The sequence below is a fragment of the Dicentrarchus labrax genome, unplaced genomic scaffold (assembly GCF_905237075.1).
Source record: "Dicentrarchus labrax unplaced genomic scaffold, dlabrax2021, whole genome shotgun sequence".
NCBI classification, from domain to species: domain Eukaryota; kingdom Metazoa; phylum Chordata; class Actinopteri; family Moronidae; genus Dicentrarchus; species Dicentrarchus labrax.
In genome coordinates this window covers 19,143,583-19,160,695 of record NW_026136705.1, presented here as the reverse complement: position 1 = coordinate 19,160,695, position 17,113 = coordinate 19,143,583, and the positions used below count along the sequence as shown (strand labels likewise).

The following is a 17,113-nucleotide window of genomic DNA, read 5'->3' as shown; positions in this document are numbered from 1 at the left end:
CACTGCACTTCCTGTAAGATTTGATTGTTGTAGATAAGGGGCAGGGAGGTCATTTAGGGTTTGAGACCTAGGTTAATTCTTTCCCTTTAAAGGATTGGACCTAGGATGTTTTTGCCATCAAGGATGACTGTTCCCTAGCTATTTAAGTCATGACATTGTATGCAGTTGTCATTGTTTTCTTTAAACTACTTCCTCAGGAAAAGAGATGAGCATTTAAATGGCTATTTTTCTAGCTGTGGAGGTAGATTTAAAATTGCTTAACACTGCTACCTCAAATGTATCTTTTAAACTACATCTGCTAATCAACAACTAACAGCTAGCTTTCACAAAAACACCTTCTGTCTGTGCCTGTGTTCAGGATTCTTCCTGTTTGTGTTTGGCTTTGTTTCCCCCTTCTGTAAAGGGGTGTGTCTGCCCTCAGTAATCCTACACCATTAACACGTTGAGGTTACTGTAACTGGCTAAACAGCCTCGACCAGTGAGTACAGGGACTCAAGCTCTTACTCACACCCACACGCCATGTGTTGGCTGTCTGAATCAAGCAGATGCATACCATTCTACCTTGCTTTACTACTATGTGAGACGGAAAGGATGAAACAAGAAGAAGGAAACAGGTGTGTGAGAGAGAACACAAGAAAGAAATAATGTTCTAATTTCCAAACACTCCGTAGTGACGGAAAAACCCCCAGAGAAAGAGAAAAGAGAAAAAGAAGACGAGAGGGAGAGGGGATAAGAGAACCACCCAAACTTCCCAAACCACCCAATCAAGCTACGTTCTTGGATTTGGATCCCTCCCTTGTTCACCACCTGAGAGCGGAGAAACAGAGCTGTGCCTCAGAGACTCAGAGGAGTGAGAAAGACTGAGAGAGGAAGAAACAAAGAACAGGTGAGAGCAAAAACAGGGCACGCAAGGAGAAGACAGCTGAACTTTTACAAAAAATAAAAGTGCTTCTCAAACAAAAGAAGACGCAGAGATATTTTTAAAGAAAATCTTCAACAAGAGAGTGAGAAAAGGACTCGGGGGGGAGAACCTGAACTCTCAGGAGAGCTGTGTATCTGTATCAACAAAGCAATGAGCTCACTGTCTCTGGATTGAATGAACTCGACATAAAGAGAGGAAACCCTTGTGAGAAGAAATTGGATACCAAAATGTGGACAAAAAGAAGATGAAGAAAATGAAAACGGATTTTAGGACTGCCTGAATACTGTGCTTAAATCTTGTGAAAGTGTTGCTTTTCTGGAACGAGACGGTTTCTTTGTTGTTGTGTTTTTTTCATATATTGCCGAAACATGATGTAGTAGTGTCTCTCCAGAGCTAGTGTTGGTAGCCCCTTAGTAGAGGGCCAGGTTTTGACAACCAGAAGTGGATAGAGCTCCTGCGCCGAGTAGAGCCGAGAGTGGAGATGTCGCTAGAAGATGTAAGAAGCACCGGGGCTGAAAGCGGCGCTTCAGACTACTGCGATGGCCACTCTCTGAGCCAAGGTCAGAACCAAGATCTGGAGAACCAGAGCCAAGGCCAGGATGGGATAGTTCTGGAGCGTATTGCCTCTCTGTCGCTGGACACGTTTGACCCCAGTGATTTCACTGGAAGGTTTACAAAGATCCAGTCCAGGTCCAGAAAGAGGACACCGATCATTGGAGGTAGGTGCAGACAAACTTGGGATCTTTTTGTTTTTGTTTTTAAGAGGCAATATTAGAGTAAACACAACAAGAGTAGACAAGCAGAGAGCAATTATAATCTTGGTTTGTTTGAATGCAAATGCTAATTTGTTATGACCTGAGGGTTTTCTCAGGCTGGACACGGTAGAAAGGCCTGTTGAACATCCAGCTGAAGTAATGCTCCTCAACTCCCCAACTGGAATGTGGGTTGGGTTTTCATCCAGCTTTTGAAAAAGATTTAGATCTCATACTACCTGTTTAGACCCCCTCTGTCTCTCCATCTATGCCATAACAAGGTTGTTCGCTGTGATTTCAGGACTTGACAAGTGTCTTTGTTGTGGCTTTTGTTGACCCTGTGAAAAGTGATACCTTCTGTGTTTTGAGAAAACAGCACAAAAGTACTTCACTAATCCTTATTGTACAGAATGAGAAAAATACATGCCTATGTGGTTCTGGCCTCAGATGTAAGCACAGTATTTTTTTTTCCCCCAAACCTCATTCTTTCTCAGCTTACCTTAACTCTGGGAATTTCATGTCCAAACACTTCCAACTGTGGGAGAACGCCAAGACCTTAAGTTGTCAGTCAAAGTAAAATACAACAAGGCGTATGGTTTAATTTAATAGTGATATTACTTTTATAAAAATACTGAACGCATGTATAATATTTTACCGGACACAGCTGTAGGGTATGCCATTAGTAAACTTAGCATAGTACCATTAAATAGCATTAGCAGGCTTGTGTTTTAAAGTATTTTGAAACAGAATTTTTATTTGTATTTCATCCCCTACAAAATCTCTCACTCCTGACACACAGTTGAAAATTATAGCCTATCTGTGCCCGAACTTGTAACCTTTTAGTTACAGGATGATCTGCTTAGCTGTGAGACGTGCCCTTTGTCCTTGTCTACTCTGTTAAAAATTACAATAGTATCAGTTGATCTCTCAACGGACAAACAGATCCAGTGTTTCTGTCTATTTTTGGAAAGTCACAGCGAGGTCCAAATCAAAAGGAGGCCTTGCACCTTCAGTACTTTTTCACATTTATAAGCTTAGCTAATGTTATCATCCAGTGAATGACAGTTATGACAGTAATCTTTTATTCCCAGGTCACCAACATCACAACCAATAATATTAAGGAACAAGTAGTATGGAAAGACTAGAGAAAGTTCAAGACTAATTGTTTCTTTACAATAAACACGTGACACTGAATGGATCATGTCGGAGAGACGTTTTCAGGAAAAGTCAGGAGGATTTTAAGATAATAGCACATTAGGGCGAGTAGAGCAGAAAGGTTTCGGCAGTTGTATTGGACTATACATTTTTCAGTGGGATTTGGGTGCACTTCAAAAGAAGAGAGAAACGTGGGCGTACAGTGTGAGAGGAAATCTGGAGTGAGGTAGTGCCTGTGTAACCAAGTACCACCTGCACAAACATGTCTTCCAGGAAAACAGCGTCTTCTCAATAAACGAGCACATAGATTATGAAGGTCAAATTGTCAACACAAGAAATGCCACAAAATTTAATATTTTAGGACATCTGTGCTGTGATAATGTGCGTGACCAAGACTTTGATGTTGGGGAGACAGGTATGCCTGGCATGAAAACTACCGAACACACACACACACACACACACACACACACACACACACACACACACACACACACACACACACACACATTCTTCACAAGAGTTATCTATTTGATCAACCCAGCTGTGTCAAGGAGACACCACTGTGTGAACTGTGAACCTCAAACAGTCCCTCTGCAGTTGTGTGTAGCTATTTTGTGTGTTCATATGTGTGTGTTTGTGTGTACTCATGTGTTGTGTTATGATGGACCAGGTAACGCCCACAACCACATGTCAAATGAACATATAAAAAAGATAGACGAGTGCCACATGTTTAGTAGTGTTCTCTTGTTTAACTGATTTGATTTATGCGGTTGAGTCAGCTTCAGAGCTGAAACTGCTGAAACTTTATTAATCAAAAACTGACAGAGATTGAATTTCCAGCCGCTTTGATACTTAAGTGATTGTTAAACGACTAGTGTGTAAGATTTAGTAGCATCTAGCAGTGTAGTTGCAGGTTGCAACTTTCTTGCTTCACCCCCACCTTCCAAGCAGGAAGGAGAAACTACGGTGGCCGTGTAACACTTGAAAAACATGAAAGGCCCTATCTATAGCCATCGTTTGGTTTGTCTGATTTTGACTACTGTAGAAACATGGCAGTTCAACTTGGCAGACTCTATGGAAGGCAGCTCACGGCCTCTGTAATATACACTATATTCCATTTCTGTCAATAGATCCTCATAAATGTTACTCTCCAGTGTGTCAACATCACCGGCAGCAGGTCATATCAGCTGTCACAACTTGTTGTATTTGTATGTGCACTGCAAGCCGGTGTCTGTACTCAGCCAAAGATTGTTCAAGATGTTAATGAAAAATGTATCTCTGTAAAAATGAGTATCTCTGTAGTGCCAACAAATATACAACAACTTCTCCATATATTATCAATAATTTAAGCTTAAAGTTTTGAATCAGAACCTTCAGTATTAGGATCAGATACCTCATAAAAAGAAAAATTAACATTTATTTAAACATAGGTATCGGAAAGTGGATATAAGTAGTTTGGGCAAAGATGGGGACTTTCCTTAAAAAAATGTGCCTATCTATTAACATCCGGTGTTTAGTGCATTTCCAGAGACACCAGACATGATTCCTCACCCTCAATATCTGTGTATGTATGTGTGTCTGACAATATGTATGTCCCCGCTGTGGTCAATACATTTTTACCTATGCAAATGCTTTAAATGCATTCATAGGAAAAACACCTTTTAATTTGAGGTCAAATGAAATGCAATGCAATTCATGTCTCGTACATTTGTCTTTGTGTGTGTGTGTGTGTGTGTGTGTGTGTGTGTGTGTGTGTGTGTGTGTGTGTGTGTGTGTGTGTGTGTGTGTGTGTGTGTGTGTGTGTGTGTGTGTGTGTGTGTGTGTGTGTGTGTGTGTGTGTGTGTGTGTGTGTGTGGAGGAGTCACATTCCAACAGCTGGCATGCCCAGGCCCCTGCTCAGAATGTGAGGAATCCTAGGAGCTCCGTGTGTGTGTGTGTCTTTATGTCCATGATTTTTATTTGTAAACTGAATACATGTGTGTCACTCTGTGTCTAGTCCCTATTCTCATCGTAGGTCATGAATTTGAATAGATTTCCATACAAACAAACCATACAACAAACACACACATGTTTTTTCTGTCCATTCTGTCCAACCGAACAGCTGTCCCCTCTTCGTAGAGAGAACGTCTCATTTACATCTAGAGAAACTGAAGATCATTTACCAAAGAGACAAACAGCATCTTAATTGAGAAATGTCTGTTTAAAAACATTTTTTTCTTTTTTTCAACTGCAGATTTCCCCTCTCACACAAAAACTACACGTGTCCTGTTTAGCTTGCCCATATATAACAGCTCCCATAATCCCACAGCTGGCACACATAGCCTTTTAACCTAATGTGAAATGTGAGAAATGGGGTCAACGAACAGTAATCCTTGACATTGTCATGCTTTTGCTTGAGTAAGATGAGTGACCGAAGCAGAGATGGTGGCGCAGTTGAGTTAAGATAACAAAGAACAGAGATCAGCCGAATATTATTTAATAACCGTCTTTGAGTTCAGCTGCTTGGAGCTCCAGCAAGTGGAGGTTGTAAGAAAACTTGCACAGTCACAGGAAAACATTTTGATTTGTCAACTTGGCTTGATTGTCTTGATTTAGTTAACTCGAAGGCAGAAGTTGCTATTTGCTGTTACTATTTGTCCCAGGACTGTAATGGAGTAAGCAGAAGTTGCAGACAGGAATAGGCCTGCAGTGATTCTCTGCTATATTTCTCCTCCTTTGAGATTAGACTGTAATTGTCTGTTAATGTGAACCAGGCCATCCTGTGCTCGGCAGCTCTCTTGTGAGCTACAGCTTTGCATGATACTGTATCTTATGCACTTTCTACTCCGCCCCCCTATCTCATTTTCTCTCCCCTTGCCCGTTCACATGTCCTCTGGCACTTCCGCAGTTCATCAAGGGAATTACATGATGACCCTAATTATCCACTTGTACTTCCACTCTTACTCACCCAACCATAGCATCATCGCCATGATGGCTGTCATACCTTTCTGCTTAGACAGACAATTGTGGGGGCAGCCAAAGGAATATGTGACAGTTTAGGATGAAGGGAGATTTGTTTTCTTTCACTTGTCTAATTGTCAGAAACTATACTTGAGCCCTTTTTAAAGGATTTCTCAAGAATTTAATGACGGCAGTAGGATGGAAGGTTAATATCAGCCGAAGGGAAGTTGGAAGTAACAAATTTAAAAATGGCATGGAGTGGTAAAACAGTGGAAATGTTTAGTAAGGGATGTTTCTTCAGGCAAACCCAATAATTCTTTTTTTAGTCACGCTCAACATCTCTCAGAATAAGCTAATGATATATGATAAAACAGCAACTGACTTCTTGCTTCAATTTGATTTCTTAGGCTACATTTCACACCTTGTTTCCATCTACTCTTTGACATTACACAACTTAAAACAGCAGAGATGGCCTGCTTGGAGGAAGAATTACACAAGCTGTAGTTCACTGAAATTCATTTGGAACTTGGCAGCATTGATTGATTTAAAAACTATATCTGCAGGAGCAGCCAGAATTATACATCGTGGCATAATTGCCAAACAGTTAATTTCGCTGAGCAGGTTGCCAAAAACATTAACTTTGTATAGAAATTACTTCAAGTCACACAAACAAGTTAATTGCCTGTGCAGCACAACCTTATGTGACTGCTGTCTTTTCATCACTGGAATCATCGTCATTTATTTGTGCTGTTGCTGTAAAGCAAATGTTCTGATAAATCGTCCAGGCCTATATATTGGCCAAACTTAGCTTATTGCAGATATATCAGTACCGGTGTTTATGTCGACCAATAAATAACACGAAATTCCATTATAGAAATTCCAAACTATGTTTTTGGTCGTTCTCCATTACATCATTTTGTCCACCAGAGACCACTGACAAGCTGATTTTCTCAACTGTAAAATGTCCTGCTAAGTATATATCTCGGTCACCATTCTTAAAAGAAAAACTAATTTAAGGGATGTTGTGTATGATTTGAAATATTACTATTTGCTGATGTACCGTTTTCTGAATGGAAAAAAAAAAATCCAAATATCAACTACAGTCGTTACGATACCAGTGTCAGAACATCTCTAATATCAATATCTGCGTCAATGTAAAAGTCCAGCATTGGTTAGGCTGTAATACTGGTAAAATAGGCATCCATAAGATCTTTAGTAAAGTGAGAGTCAGAAACAGCAGTGCCTTAATTGTAATGGGATGGAGAACATTTTCCTTCCTTTCAGGTTTTCCCAGCCAGATTCAGCCTCCCAAACCCTTCCCCCTACCACCAACCCAAACTTAAAATGTAGTAGATTGGTACAACAGACAGTCCTCAGGTGGAAGCTATTAGTTCCCATCAGAGCATGTTATAGTTGGTCATTGTGTGAGAGTACTTCCAGAGTATTTCCAATCTTTTGTCTCCAAAGTGCCCTTTGAATGTCTTAGTTGGACTTACCTTGGCACTGTATCAAACAGTCTTTGATCTTGTCTCAGATACTGGATGTTTTGTGTTAGAACTCCTCTGTCCAACACAAAAAGCCCAGTGGATTGGGTCTTGTCAAATACTATCTCTTGTTGGTTTTTGGACTTTTATTTTACTCAGTGAGTTGTTTAGATATTCATGGATGAACATACTACAAATATACAGACAGTGTGGTTGCAAACAAACCAGAAATAATACTGACAGAAATGTGTTGGGGCTAACTGAGGTCAACCGTTACGCGTTATTGCAATGTCATCTATCTTTGATCAATAATCAGTTCGAGTGTCTTATTATTTGTATATAAAAACAAGAAGAAAATGATTTTCACCAGAAAATGTAGAGGATTTGTGGCATTTTTTATTAGCCCTGAGTATTGTCTGCAGGTCTTCCTTACAAGCTGCGTATGTTCAAGAAGGTAGGGCAGCTTGTATGTTGCCTGAGACGCAAAATCCAGGGGGAAAAAGTCTGCAAATGTTTCACTACTGCTTGAAAAAGCTTAATTGCTGTGAGTGCACAGTAATAACTGAAGGCAACTCAGATGAGCATTTTAACATTTTGATCAACTCAGAGCTTCTCTCAGCTGGATTTTGGCAGTCGGTCAGGACGAGGACTGTTTAGTGTTCTTTTAGTGAATTCATCAAACTGAAACTGTAAAAGGGTAGAACATAGGATTGTAAAAAGTGTCCCCTCCATCCCCAGTGGAAATTACGCTCTTTACTACAGTGCATAAATTTCACACTAAATTTGAATATTTATTCTTGTGCCCTATATATCATATATTAAATAGGGAGTGATTTTGGACACAAATCACTGACAAACTAACTGGATGAGGAACATGAAAAAGGATCACATCTTGTCCAACATATACACCGCACACAATTCATACTCAAAATAGAGAGAGAATATTAGAATATATGTGCATATGTGTGGACACGTCTGAGGCAGCGATGCCATTGACACTGTTATTATTCCTGGCTCTTTGTTGGTGCCGACTGCCTTTCAGTGCTTCTCTTGGCTCTCACTGGATGAGGCGGTCTTGCAGCATGCTCACTCAGCACTAGAACGCAACACAGAACTGGACAACCGTGATCACAAAAACATTACATTCCTGCCCTTTGTCTCTTTCGTGTTAACTACTGTAGTATCCCTGCTTCCACTCTCTTCATTGTCCCTCATTCAGTAGTTTTCTCCTTCCCATCTTCCCTGCCTCTATTTTCTGTGACCCCTCTGTGCAGTGCTATCTACTGTATGTTTTTTTTCTCCCCCCCCTCTCTCTCTCTCTCTCTCTGTCTCTCTCTGTCTCTCTCTCTCTCTCTGTCTGTCTTTCCTCTAAGAGGATTGGCTGCTTGCGCCTACCAACATCTGTGTATCACTGTCCTAAGAGAGCAAAACAGAGAGGGGTTGGGGGGTGTTAGCCAGCGAGATAGCAACACAGAGTGCAGGCTAGGCTGAACGCCGCTCTCTTTTTCTTTCTCTTTGACACACACACACACACACACTCTTTCTTGTGCCTGCACGCATGCACACACACACACACAAACAAACACACACACTCAGCAGCAGACAGCCGCAACATCCGCATCGCTGGCTGCCCACCCGCATCCCTCTCTCCTTCTTTCCCAGTCTTTCTCTCTCGGAGCGCACTGCTCTTTCTCTCACTTGCTCCGTCTGCAACGCCTCATCCTGCCGTCCTGTCCCCCCTCTGCTGTCTGTCACCGTGGCGACATAGCCTCTGCAGCCATGGCGACCAGCCAGCAGGATTCAGGCTTCTTTGACATCAGCATCAAGTCTCTGCTCAAGTCCTTGGGAGGGAGTGAGTACGGCTAACACATCACGCTTGTTGTTGCTCGTATGCCAAACAAATGCGTGATGCGTTCAGACTGACGAGTCATCAGTAGCTCCTGCAATGTACAGACTGTGCTTATTTTGTTTGTGTATCTGCGTGTGTTAGGACCGAACGAGACTGAGAACAGGCAGCGTACAGCATGATCCATGCTGTCAATATTTGGCAATGTTACGTAATGGAATAATGGAAGACAAGGGGTTGAGAGAGAGAGAGAGAGAGAGAGAGAGAGAGTGCAAGAGGGAGACAGAGCTGCTTCAGGGGTTAGTTGGGGGTAAATCTGGCTCCTCAGCAGTTTTCTACATTAATTAAACAGCACATTACTCAGCAAAAGAAGTCAGTCTTTGTTTGTTATAATATTTGCGCCCAGCACAAAAAGAGTGTTGTTTAAAAACACTACCAAGCTCAACCAAATGTGTTATCATTCTGTTAACCTTTCTTCATGTGCTGTTTACAATCTGAACGACTCAAATCTCTTAATTCCAACGTCGGTGAGTCACTGTTTACCAAACAGACGGTAAAGCTACTGTATGTCACTCTGGGGCAATCTGGGATGAATGCCCAGCAGCATCATCCCCGACTGGACATACTGTACTTCCCATCCACTTTCAGCTATAGGCTCACAAATCTGACATTATCGTAGAACTGGTCCAATATAGTCATTACCACACAGCTTGTGGTTTACTGTAACATCAATGTTTTTCTTGTTGATGAAGAGGACTTTCCTCTTGTTGTGCATCTGTGGTTTTCAAATACTGACTGAACACTAACTATCATTTTGTGCATGTATATGTGTGGGTGCTTTTATAACACATAACTCTTAAATAAATTAAGAGTTATACAGAAGCTCTCTATGTGCTCAGTTGCTTAATGGTCTTGTGTGTGTGCGTCTCTTTTCAGTAGATAACATGAAGATGTTTTGGTGTGTGTGTGGTTAGCAGGGCAGCTGTGTGGAGCTTGTATATTAGGTGTGTGCTGAAGGTTACTGTCAGCAGGGGTTATGATGGTGTAAGGGTTACAGAGGGATTGCAGAGCATGTGTTGATGGTTCGCCCCCAGCCATTCAATGTGATGTAATAAAGACAGAAATCACAAGGACCCTGATGGTGTATGCGTTTCTTCATTTAGGCTCCGTCTGCTTTCAGCTATAGGACCAAATTGATAGGTGTAGGTTTGTCTGCTCCAAGGTCATGATAACGATGGCAGCTTAGAAAGCCAAGAAACAGCCTAGATAATTAAATTCAGTTTATTGGCATAGCGCCGAACAACAACAGAAGTTATCTCAGGACACTTTTCAAATAGAGCAAGTCTAGACCGTACTCCTTATAGACCGTACTCCTTTATAAGTCCAAGTTGGGTTTGTGTATTTTGTAATTTGTACTTATCAAATGAAATCACTAGATAAATAGCTGACCTCATCAAGTTGAACTTGTTCCATCTCATGCCAGCCTTACTGACATAGTCATGTGTAGGCCTGTATCAACAACATCAATACACACATAGTTGAAGCAAGCTAGCTCAGATTTTACGACAGGATGTTATTAGAATTTTTTTCCATTTTCCAGTTTTTAAGTTTTCATTATTATTTGTATTGATAGTTGATAAAACAATCCTAAATCCAAATGTAAACAAAAGGTTCGCTCCACTATCAAAATGAAAACAGTATTTGTAACCTGCCAGCTAAATCTCAGTTATTATCATTTTCCGATGCGGTATTTAATGGGAAACAATGAAAATGCAAGAATACATTAATCACACACTGAGAGTTTGTCAGCTGCCTCCTCTGACAATATACAGGTGTGGTTCTGCTAGGTCTTGTCGAGGGCAGCCGCTGTGTGTTTTTGTGGTAATTGTCTGTGCTTTTAAAAGTGACTCATTGCAATCCACTTTACTTAGACACTGCCAACAAAATGTACAAGCAGTACAGGATTGATTCATCTGTATACAACCCAAGAAAACGTGTTGCAATGTCAACATTTCAGCCTTATTTCAACCTCTGTATGACGAATTATGTTTGTTAGCTGCATTCTTGATGTGTCAGGGTGCGTACAATGTGTGTTATCACTCTCAACACAATGAATCTTAGTCATGATTCAAATCTTCATTATGCTTGTGTATCAGTATGACGTGATGGGTAAAGTAAACCTGAATCTAGATGTTAAGTGGTCTCTCTATTTCTGCGACTAACGGATATTTTTGTTACCAGCCGATTCTTCTTCCGATTGAGTAATTGTTCTGTCTGTAAATTGTCAGGCAAGTGCGAAAACAATTTCCTATAATCCAAGTTGATGTTTTAAACTGCCTTTATTTTGTCTAGCCAACAGTCTAAAACCAAAAAATCCTCACATTTGAGAAGTCGTAACCAGGGATTAGTTGCCATTTTTGTTTAAAAATGTATTAATCTAAAGAAATTAATTGCTGATTAATTTTCTGTCAATTGACTAATTATTGCAACTCGGCTCTCTATCCTCCCCTTCCTTTCTCTCTCTGCTTCTTTCTCATGCGTCTCTTTAGTATATATACATATACACATAAACATATTTTCTTTCTCTACCTTGCAGTTTTCTTTCTTTATTTCTTCTTTCCTTGTCTCAGTCTTGCTCACTACTATTTATGTTAAATAAACCTTTTAGGATATAAAATGTGATTGAACCAGCGTGGACTTGTATTGACTGGTCTTAACAGATTTCTGCTGATTCAGCTCTTAAAATGCTGAGTCATGCACATTTCTACAAGGGTCCTGTGAAGCGCTCTGCTGCGCTATATCGACAGCTCTATCGGACACCATTACGTCTTCCTACTCTAAGCTCTTTTCCCCAACGGCATGCATGAGGCTCCCACACACATGCATGTACACATTACACACACACACACACACACACACACACACACACACACACACACACACACACACCTTAAATGCATGTCACTGAGAAGCTTTAATGGAATAGTCAACCTTCACTAAATTGGATCAGTGCCATTTGCTTTGTAGTTTATTACTTAATTTTCCTGATTTGTCACTGTCTGCCTCGGAAAATTGTGTGTGTGTGTGTGTGTGTGTGTGTGTGTGTGTTTCTGTATGCATGTCCGTGTCTCTGTGTGTGTGTGTGTGTGTGTGTGTGCATGTCTGTATGCATGTCCGTGTGTCTGTGTGTGTGTGTGTGTGTGTGTGTGTGTGTGTGTGTGTGTGTGTGCGCACTTGTGTATGAGTAGGGGTCAGTGGGAGTGGTGGGTATGTAAGAGAGTGACCTCCAGTGGTCTATATATAGCGCCTCCCTCCTCCCCTCGCCTCTCTCGGGGGCAGTGTTGAAATTCCAGCCCAACTCTTCTGGTCAGATCTCCACAAGGAGCAGACTTTACTTAACTGCTACTGACAACTAAAGGACAGCCACAAAACCACTCTCAAAGAAGCACTTTATTTCAATACAACTTTCCAATACAAGGATTCCAAAGGTCTCGGGAGCTGTCGTACAGTGAAAAGTGATGGCAGACCGGAGGCGGGGCAGAAGCTAAAGTAGAAACTGATAGTTGGTCTGTAGGCTCATATAGCTCCCAAGCATGGGGCCCTACGCAGCGTCTGAACCACACAAGCCTCTCCTGGAGCAGTACAGTGGAATATCTCTCGAACCCTTTTGGTAGAGTTCACTCACGGCGACTTCTGTTATTTTGAGAAGACACTTTTTACACCATCTCGTCCTCTGTGATTGCAGCACTTGCTGCTCTGAGGCATCAAGTCGTCCTCACCCGGGCAGTTTTACCCTGGCTATGGCTCTTCCGGTCTGTGGATACAGCATATCTTCCTGTTTCATTTGGATTGAATGTGGGATATAGCTGTCATGAGAGTATCTCGCCTCAGGCACACATTTTTCACTTTACCTGCTCGTCATTTTCTGAAGGATGGAGCTCCACACTTTCAGCTTTGGTTAGACCTGCCTTGTGCCTAAACTGTGCTGTCTGTAGTTACTATCATGGTGGAATAGTTGGATATTAAAGACAAACGTCTTCTGTGCCGCTGATATCCAGCAAGGAATTACTTTTATATGTCAATCATGGGAGCTGTATTGTACACCTTGTAGACTACTCAGCTACCCCTCCTCAGCTCCATACCCTCTCCCAGTGTTACATTCCTCTTCCATCCCACTGTTTCTGCCCATTTTACCCACCTCTACCCACTGTATCGTTGTCCCTCTGTCTGCACCATGGAAGTGCCAACTAAATGGAGCAGGGCTAGTGTCATCAGCTTCATCAAGGGCCTTGGTAAGCGTTTAGGGGTGTGTGTTCATGTGCACGCATGTTTGCGTCATTAGAGCACTCAGATTTCACACAAACAGGTTGCTGTCTTTGAGCCCTGGAGGCCTGTCGAGTCCACGCATTAGCATTTACATCTCACCTCTCCAGTGAGGTCAGGTCACATGGTCATGAAAGGTCAGTTAGATCTGACAGAGTTGTTAACTCATACACACTAACCACTTCTGGGAAATGTTCTTGTGAATTATTGCTTTGTTTCACCTTGTAAGAAAGTATTTTACGTACAGGAAATCAAACCTGCTACTTTGCTGCAGTCACACACGCCTCCTTTATTGGCTATTGTTGCAGCTGTTGTTAATAATCTACTACTTTAAGTATGTGTTTGGGTTTTTTCTTTAACTGTATTGGGTGACCTATACATTCACTGTCAGTAACAGTAGGCCATAGTGCAACATGTACATTTTCCAGTCACTGATGCCATGGAAATTTGCTTTTCCTTAGAGCGATGTTATATGTGGTTCTATTTTAAGGCCATGTCAATATTCCTGGAGACGCATGACAGGAAATGCCCTCTCCCTCCTTATATCTGTCTGTCCGACTGTTGTCTGTCCCTCACTCAAACCCCTTCCAGACTCCACCAGCTCACTGTCTTTCTGTTTATCATTACATTTGGAATAATTTATAGTGCCCAGTCTCCTTAATGATGTAATCAAAAGGGAGAAATGAAAACATGGGCTGCCCAGCGTGTGTGTGTGTGTGTGTGTGTGTGTGTGTGTGTGTGTGTGTGTGTGTGTGTGTGTGTGTGTGTGTGTGTGTGTGTGTGTGTGTGTGTCTGGAAAGTGTACCCTGTCAAACACACACTTAATATAAAGGAGTCGCAGCTCAGGAGCTTTAACTTTACAGAGAGAAATAATGTTATTCTGACATGGATAAAAGTTTGTTAATTAAATTATGAGATTTATACAGACAAGTGTCTGGAGAGAGAGTTTGTGTCCCAGCTGTTTCTCTACAACGTAGGGTTACATCAAGGTCCTAGAAGTAGGTAAAGAATTCATAGCTATGTGTAGGAAAACATGAGGTGTCAGTACATGACCCTAGACCAGAGATTTTCAAACTGTGAGGCGGGAGAATTTGAGGCAAAGATTCTGTGTGATGTGTAGGGGACAGCTGCATGCTGGTTTTCTAAAAACAACTGGAAGTTAGTTCTTGTCATGTTTTCCATTTGTTTGGCTGCTTATCACAAGGTCAGCAGTTGGAGCTGCAGCAGTGGTTGTGACACGAATCTCATGGAGGCAGATAATGTGCTTTAAAACCCATAGCGCCCGATTGTCGGAATTAAAAAATCTGAGTCCTTCTCAAAGTCATAACGTAGTCAAAGATACGCATTTTTAAATTGAGTATGATTTTTTTTCTGATGTCCATTTTGAATAAATATCCATAAACTGACTTTGTAATCAAAGAAAAGAAGATGCTCCTCATGAATTTAGAACTTGCCTGCGAATCGTCGTATAGTTTTCTTCTGTATCAGAGTAATCCAATGATGATTGTCTGTACATCCATGGGTACATTACAAACAGGAACTGCTAATGGAGAATTCAGCATACTTTTAATGGTGCCAGTTAGCTAAAATATAAACAAATATAGGCTTCAAAAATTATGCTAAAGTTGCAACCCACAGCTAACTCCCTGAAAGACCCCTGCTTTAAACTAACTGACCTGTCCTGACTCTCCCCAGCCTCTCCAGTGGGACTGAAGCCACCCCTCCCACCAGTCAGTGGAACCTTGGGAGAGAGGAAGGGTCCTGTCGTCATGGCGCCTGTAAACGTGGACCCTGAGAGCAAGCCGGGCGAGTTCGTCCTAAAAAGCTTGTTTGCCAACTTCACCTTGCTCTCCGAACGCAAGATTCGCATCATCATGGCCGAACCACTGGTGAGTGACTTTGCATCGATAATATCTCATCTTGTTTTGTCTCTGTTTCTCTCTCAGGTTACAGCAGGTCAGGAATACATTTTGGACATTTTATCTGATTGGGTTATTCAGAGTGGGTTTTTATATGGCAGTATATGTTGACTAATCATTTTTGTGCAGAGGAAGTGATACCTGCAATGTGCATCACTGCTATATAGTGCTGCTGCTATATAGTATAATATCAGCATCCTTGATTATGTTAAATATAACCTAATTTAGAAAATGACTAACTAACTAAGGGAAGTTAGGTATATCACACAAACCAAAATATTGTTTTAGAAATGGCAGTTTCCTTTGGTGAATTCCTATAGACATATGACCAACCTATATGAAACATACCTTCAGGTTAATGGTTTGCCATGTAGATGTCATAACCAAATATGTGTGATGAGTTTCTCATCTCTTTTGTCATTTAGAAAAAAAGGTAATATGAGAGAAATATGAGAGACTATTTGGGCTTCTTTGACTTTTGAATAAATCTAAATGTCTGAGCACAATCCATATTGTGTACCTAAGTGGTGTGGCCTTTTGTCTCACTGTTTCTGTATATTTATGGCATATATTTATGGCACTTATAATACGCCTGAACATTTTATATGTTTCTTGAAAGGAACATAACAAGGTTAGTACCTAAGCGCCTAGTCTGATACTAAATAACAAAATCAGTTCTTTAAACATGGTCAGTATTTACAGGCTATGCAGGAGTGTGGGGAGATACGATTTAAGAAAGATTTAAGAGATAGAATTTAAACATATTCAGATAATGCAGACACTAAGGGCAGTCTGGGTTTTGATTCCAACAGTTTTGATGCATTTGGAGTTTCCTGTCTCAAATTTTCATAATAAAATGTCTACCTGTTTTCGCCCACTCTGACATGAATGTGTTCCCGTCTTTCTGTCTGTCTGTCTCACAGGAGAAGCCCCTTAACAAATCTCTGCAGAGAGGAGAGGACCCACAGTTTGACCAGGTGTGTGTAACCTGACACATCATCAGCAATATGTGCTGTCCCTTTTTTCCTCATCATCATCCAAACATTTTATTTTGGAAATGGGATTAACCTCTCATTCTGTCCTCTCGCTCTCTCCGCCATCTTGACCTTCAGTTGATCAGCTCTATGAGTTCTCTAGCAGAGTACTGCCTGCCATCTATCCTGAGGACTCTGTTTGACTGGTACAAGAGACAGAATGGCCTAGAAGACGAGTCCCATGAATATCGACCCAGGGCCAACACCAAGTCAAAAAAGTGAGAGTACACAAATGACACACACACTCAATTGTAAAACTTTTCTTTGCACTCATCTGAGGAATTGGAATAGCTTTGGAGGACTAAATTGTCACATACACATACAAAAGAAATGCATCAAAAGACAACTCACCACATGTCAGATGGACTTACATTACACTACATTCCCATGAATTATTTTATTTATTCATCCTGGATCATTAGGTTTAGGTTTTTACAAACCATAAATGTCTCTCTTTCTCAGTAATGTAATGATGGTCATGAAAACCATTGAGTTGGAAACTGGAAAACAATAATTGAATTTTTGAATTTTATTTGCTTTATTTAAGTGTCTACACCTAAAGGCAATAAAAAATAAACAAGCAATACAATACAGTTGACTATATATTACCATACAAACCGGCCTTACAATCCAAAGAAGACTATACTTCCACTCAAAACATACACAAATAAACTGCACTGAAGGTGTTGTCCTTCTTGCAGGAGCCTGTGTCTCAATCTCAAACAAACTGCACCACTG

The 17,113-nt window shown here is 41.1% G+C and overlaps 1 protein-coding gene across 1 annotated transcript in view; it reads left to right on the top strand.

Annotated features, from left to right (window-relative positions):
* Nucleotides 1-491: 491 nt before the first annotated feature.
* Nucleotides 492-17,113, top strand: part of fryb (furry homolog b (Drosophila)) — a 51,601-nt gene continuing 34,979 nt past the window's right edge. The window contains 4 exon segments of the mRNA XM_051400680.1: nucleotides 492-1,641; nucleotides 15,118-15,311; nucleotides 16,265-16,318; nucleotides 16,454-16,593. Of these exon segments, the coding sequence (XP_051256640.1) occupies nucleotides 1,404-1,641; nucleotides 15,118-15,311; nucleotides 16,265-16,318; nucleotides 16,454-16,593 (626 nt within the window). The 5' untranslated portion in view covers nucleotides 492-1,403.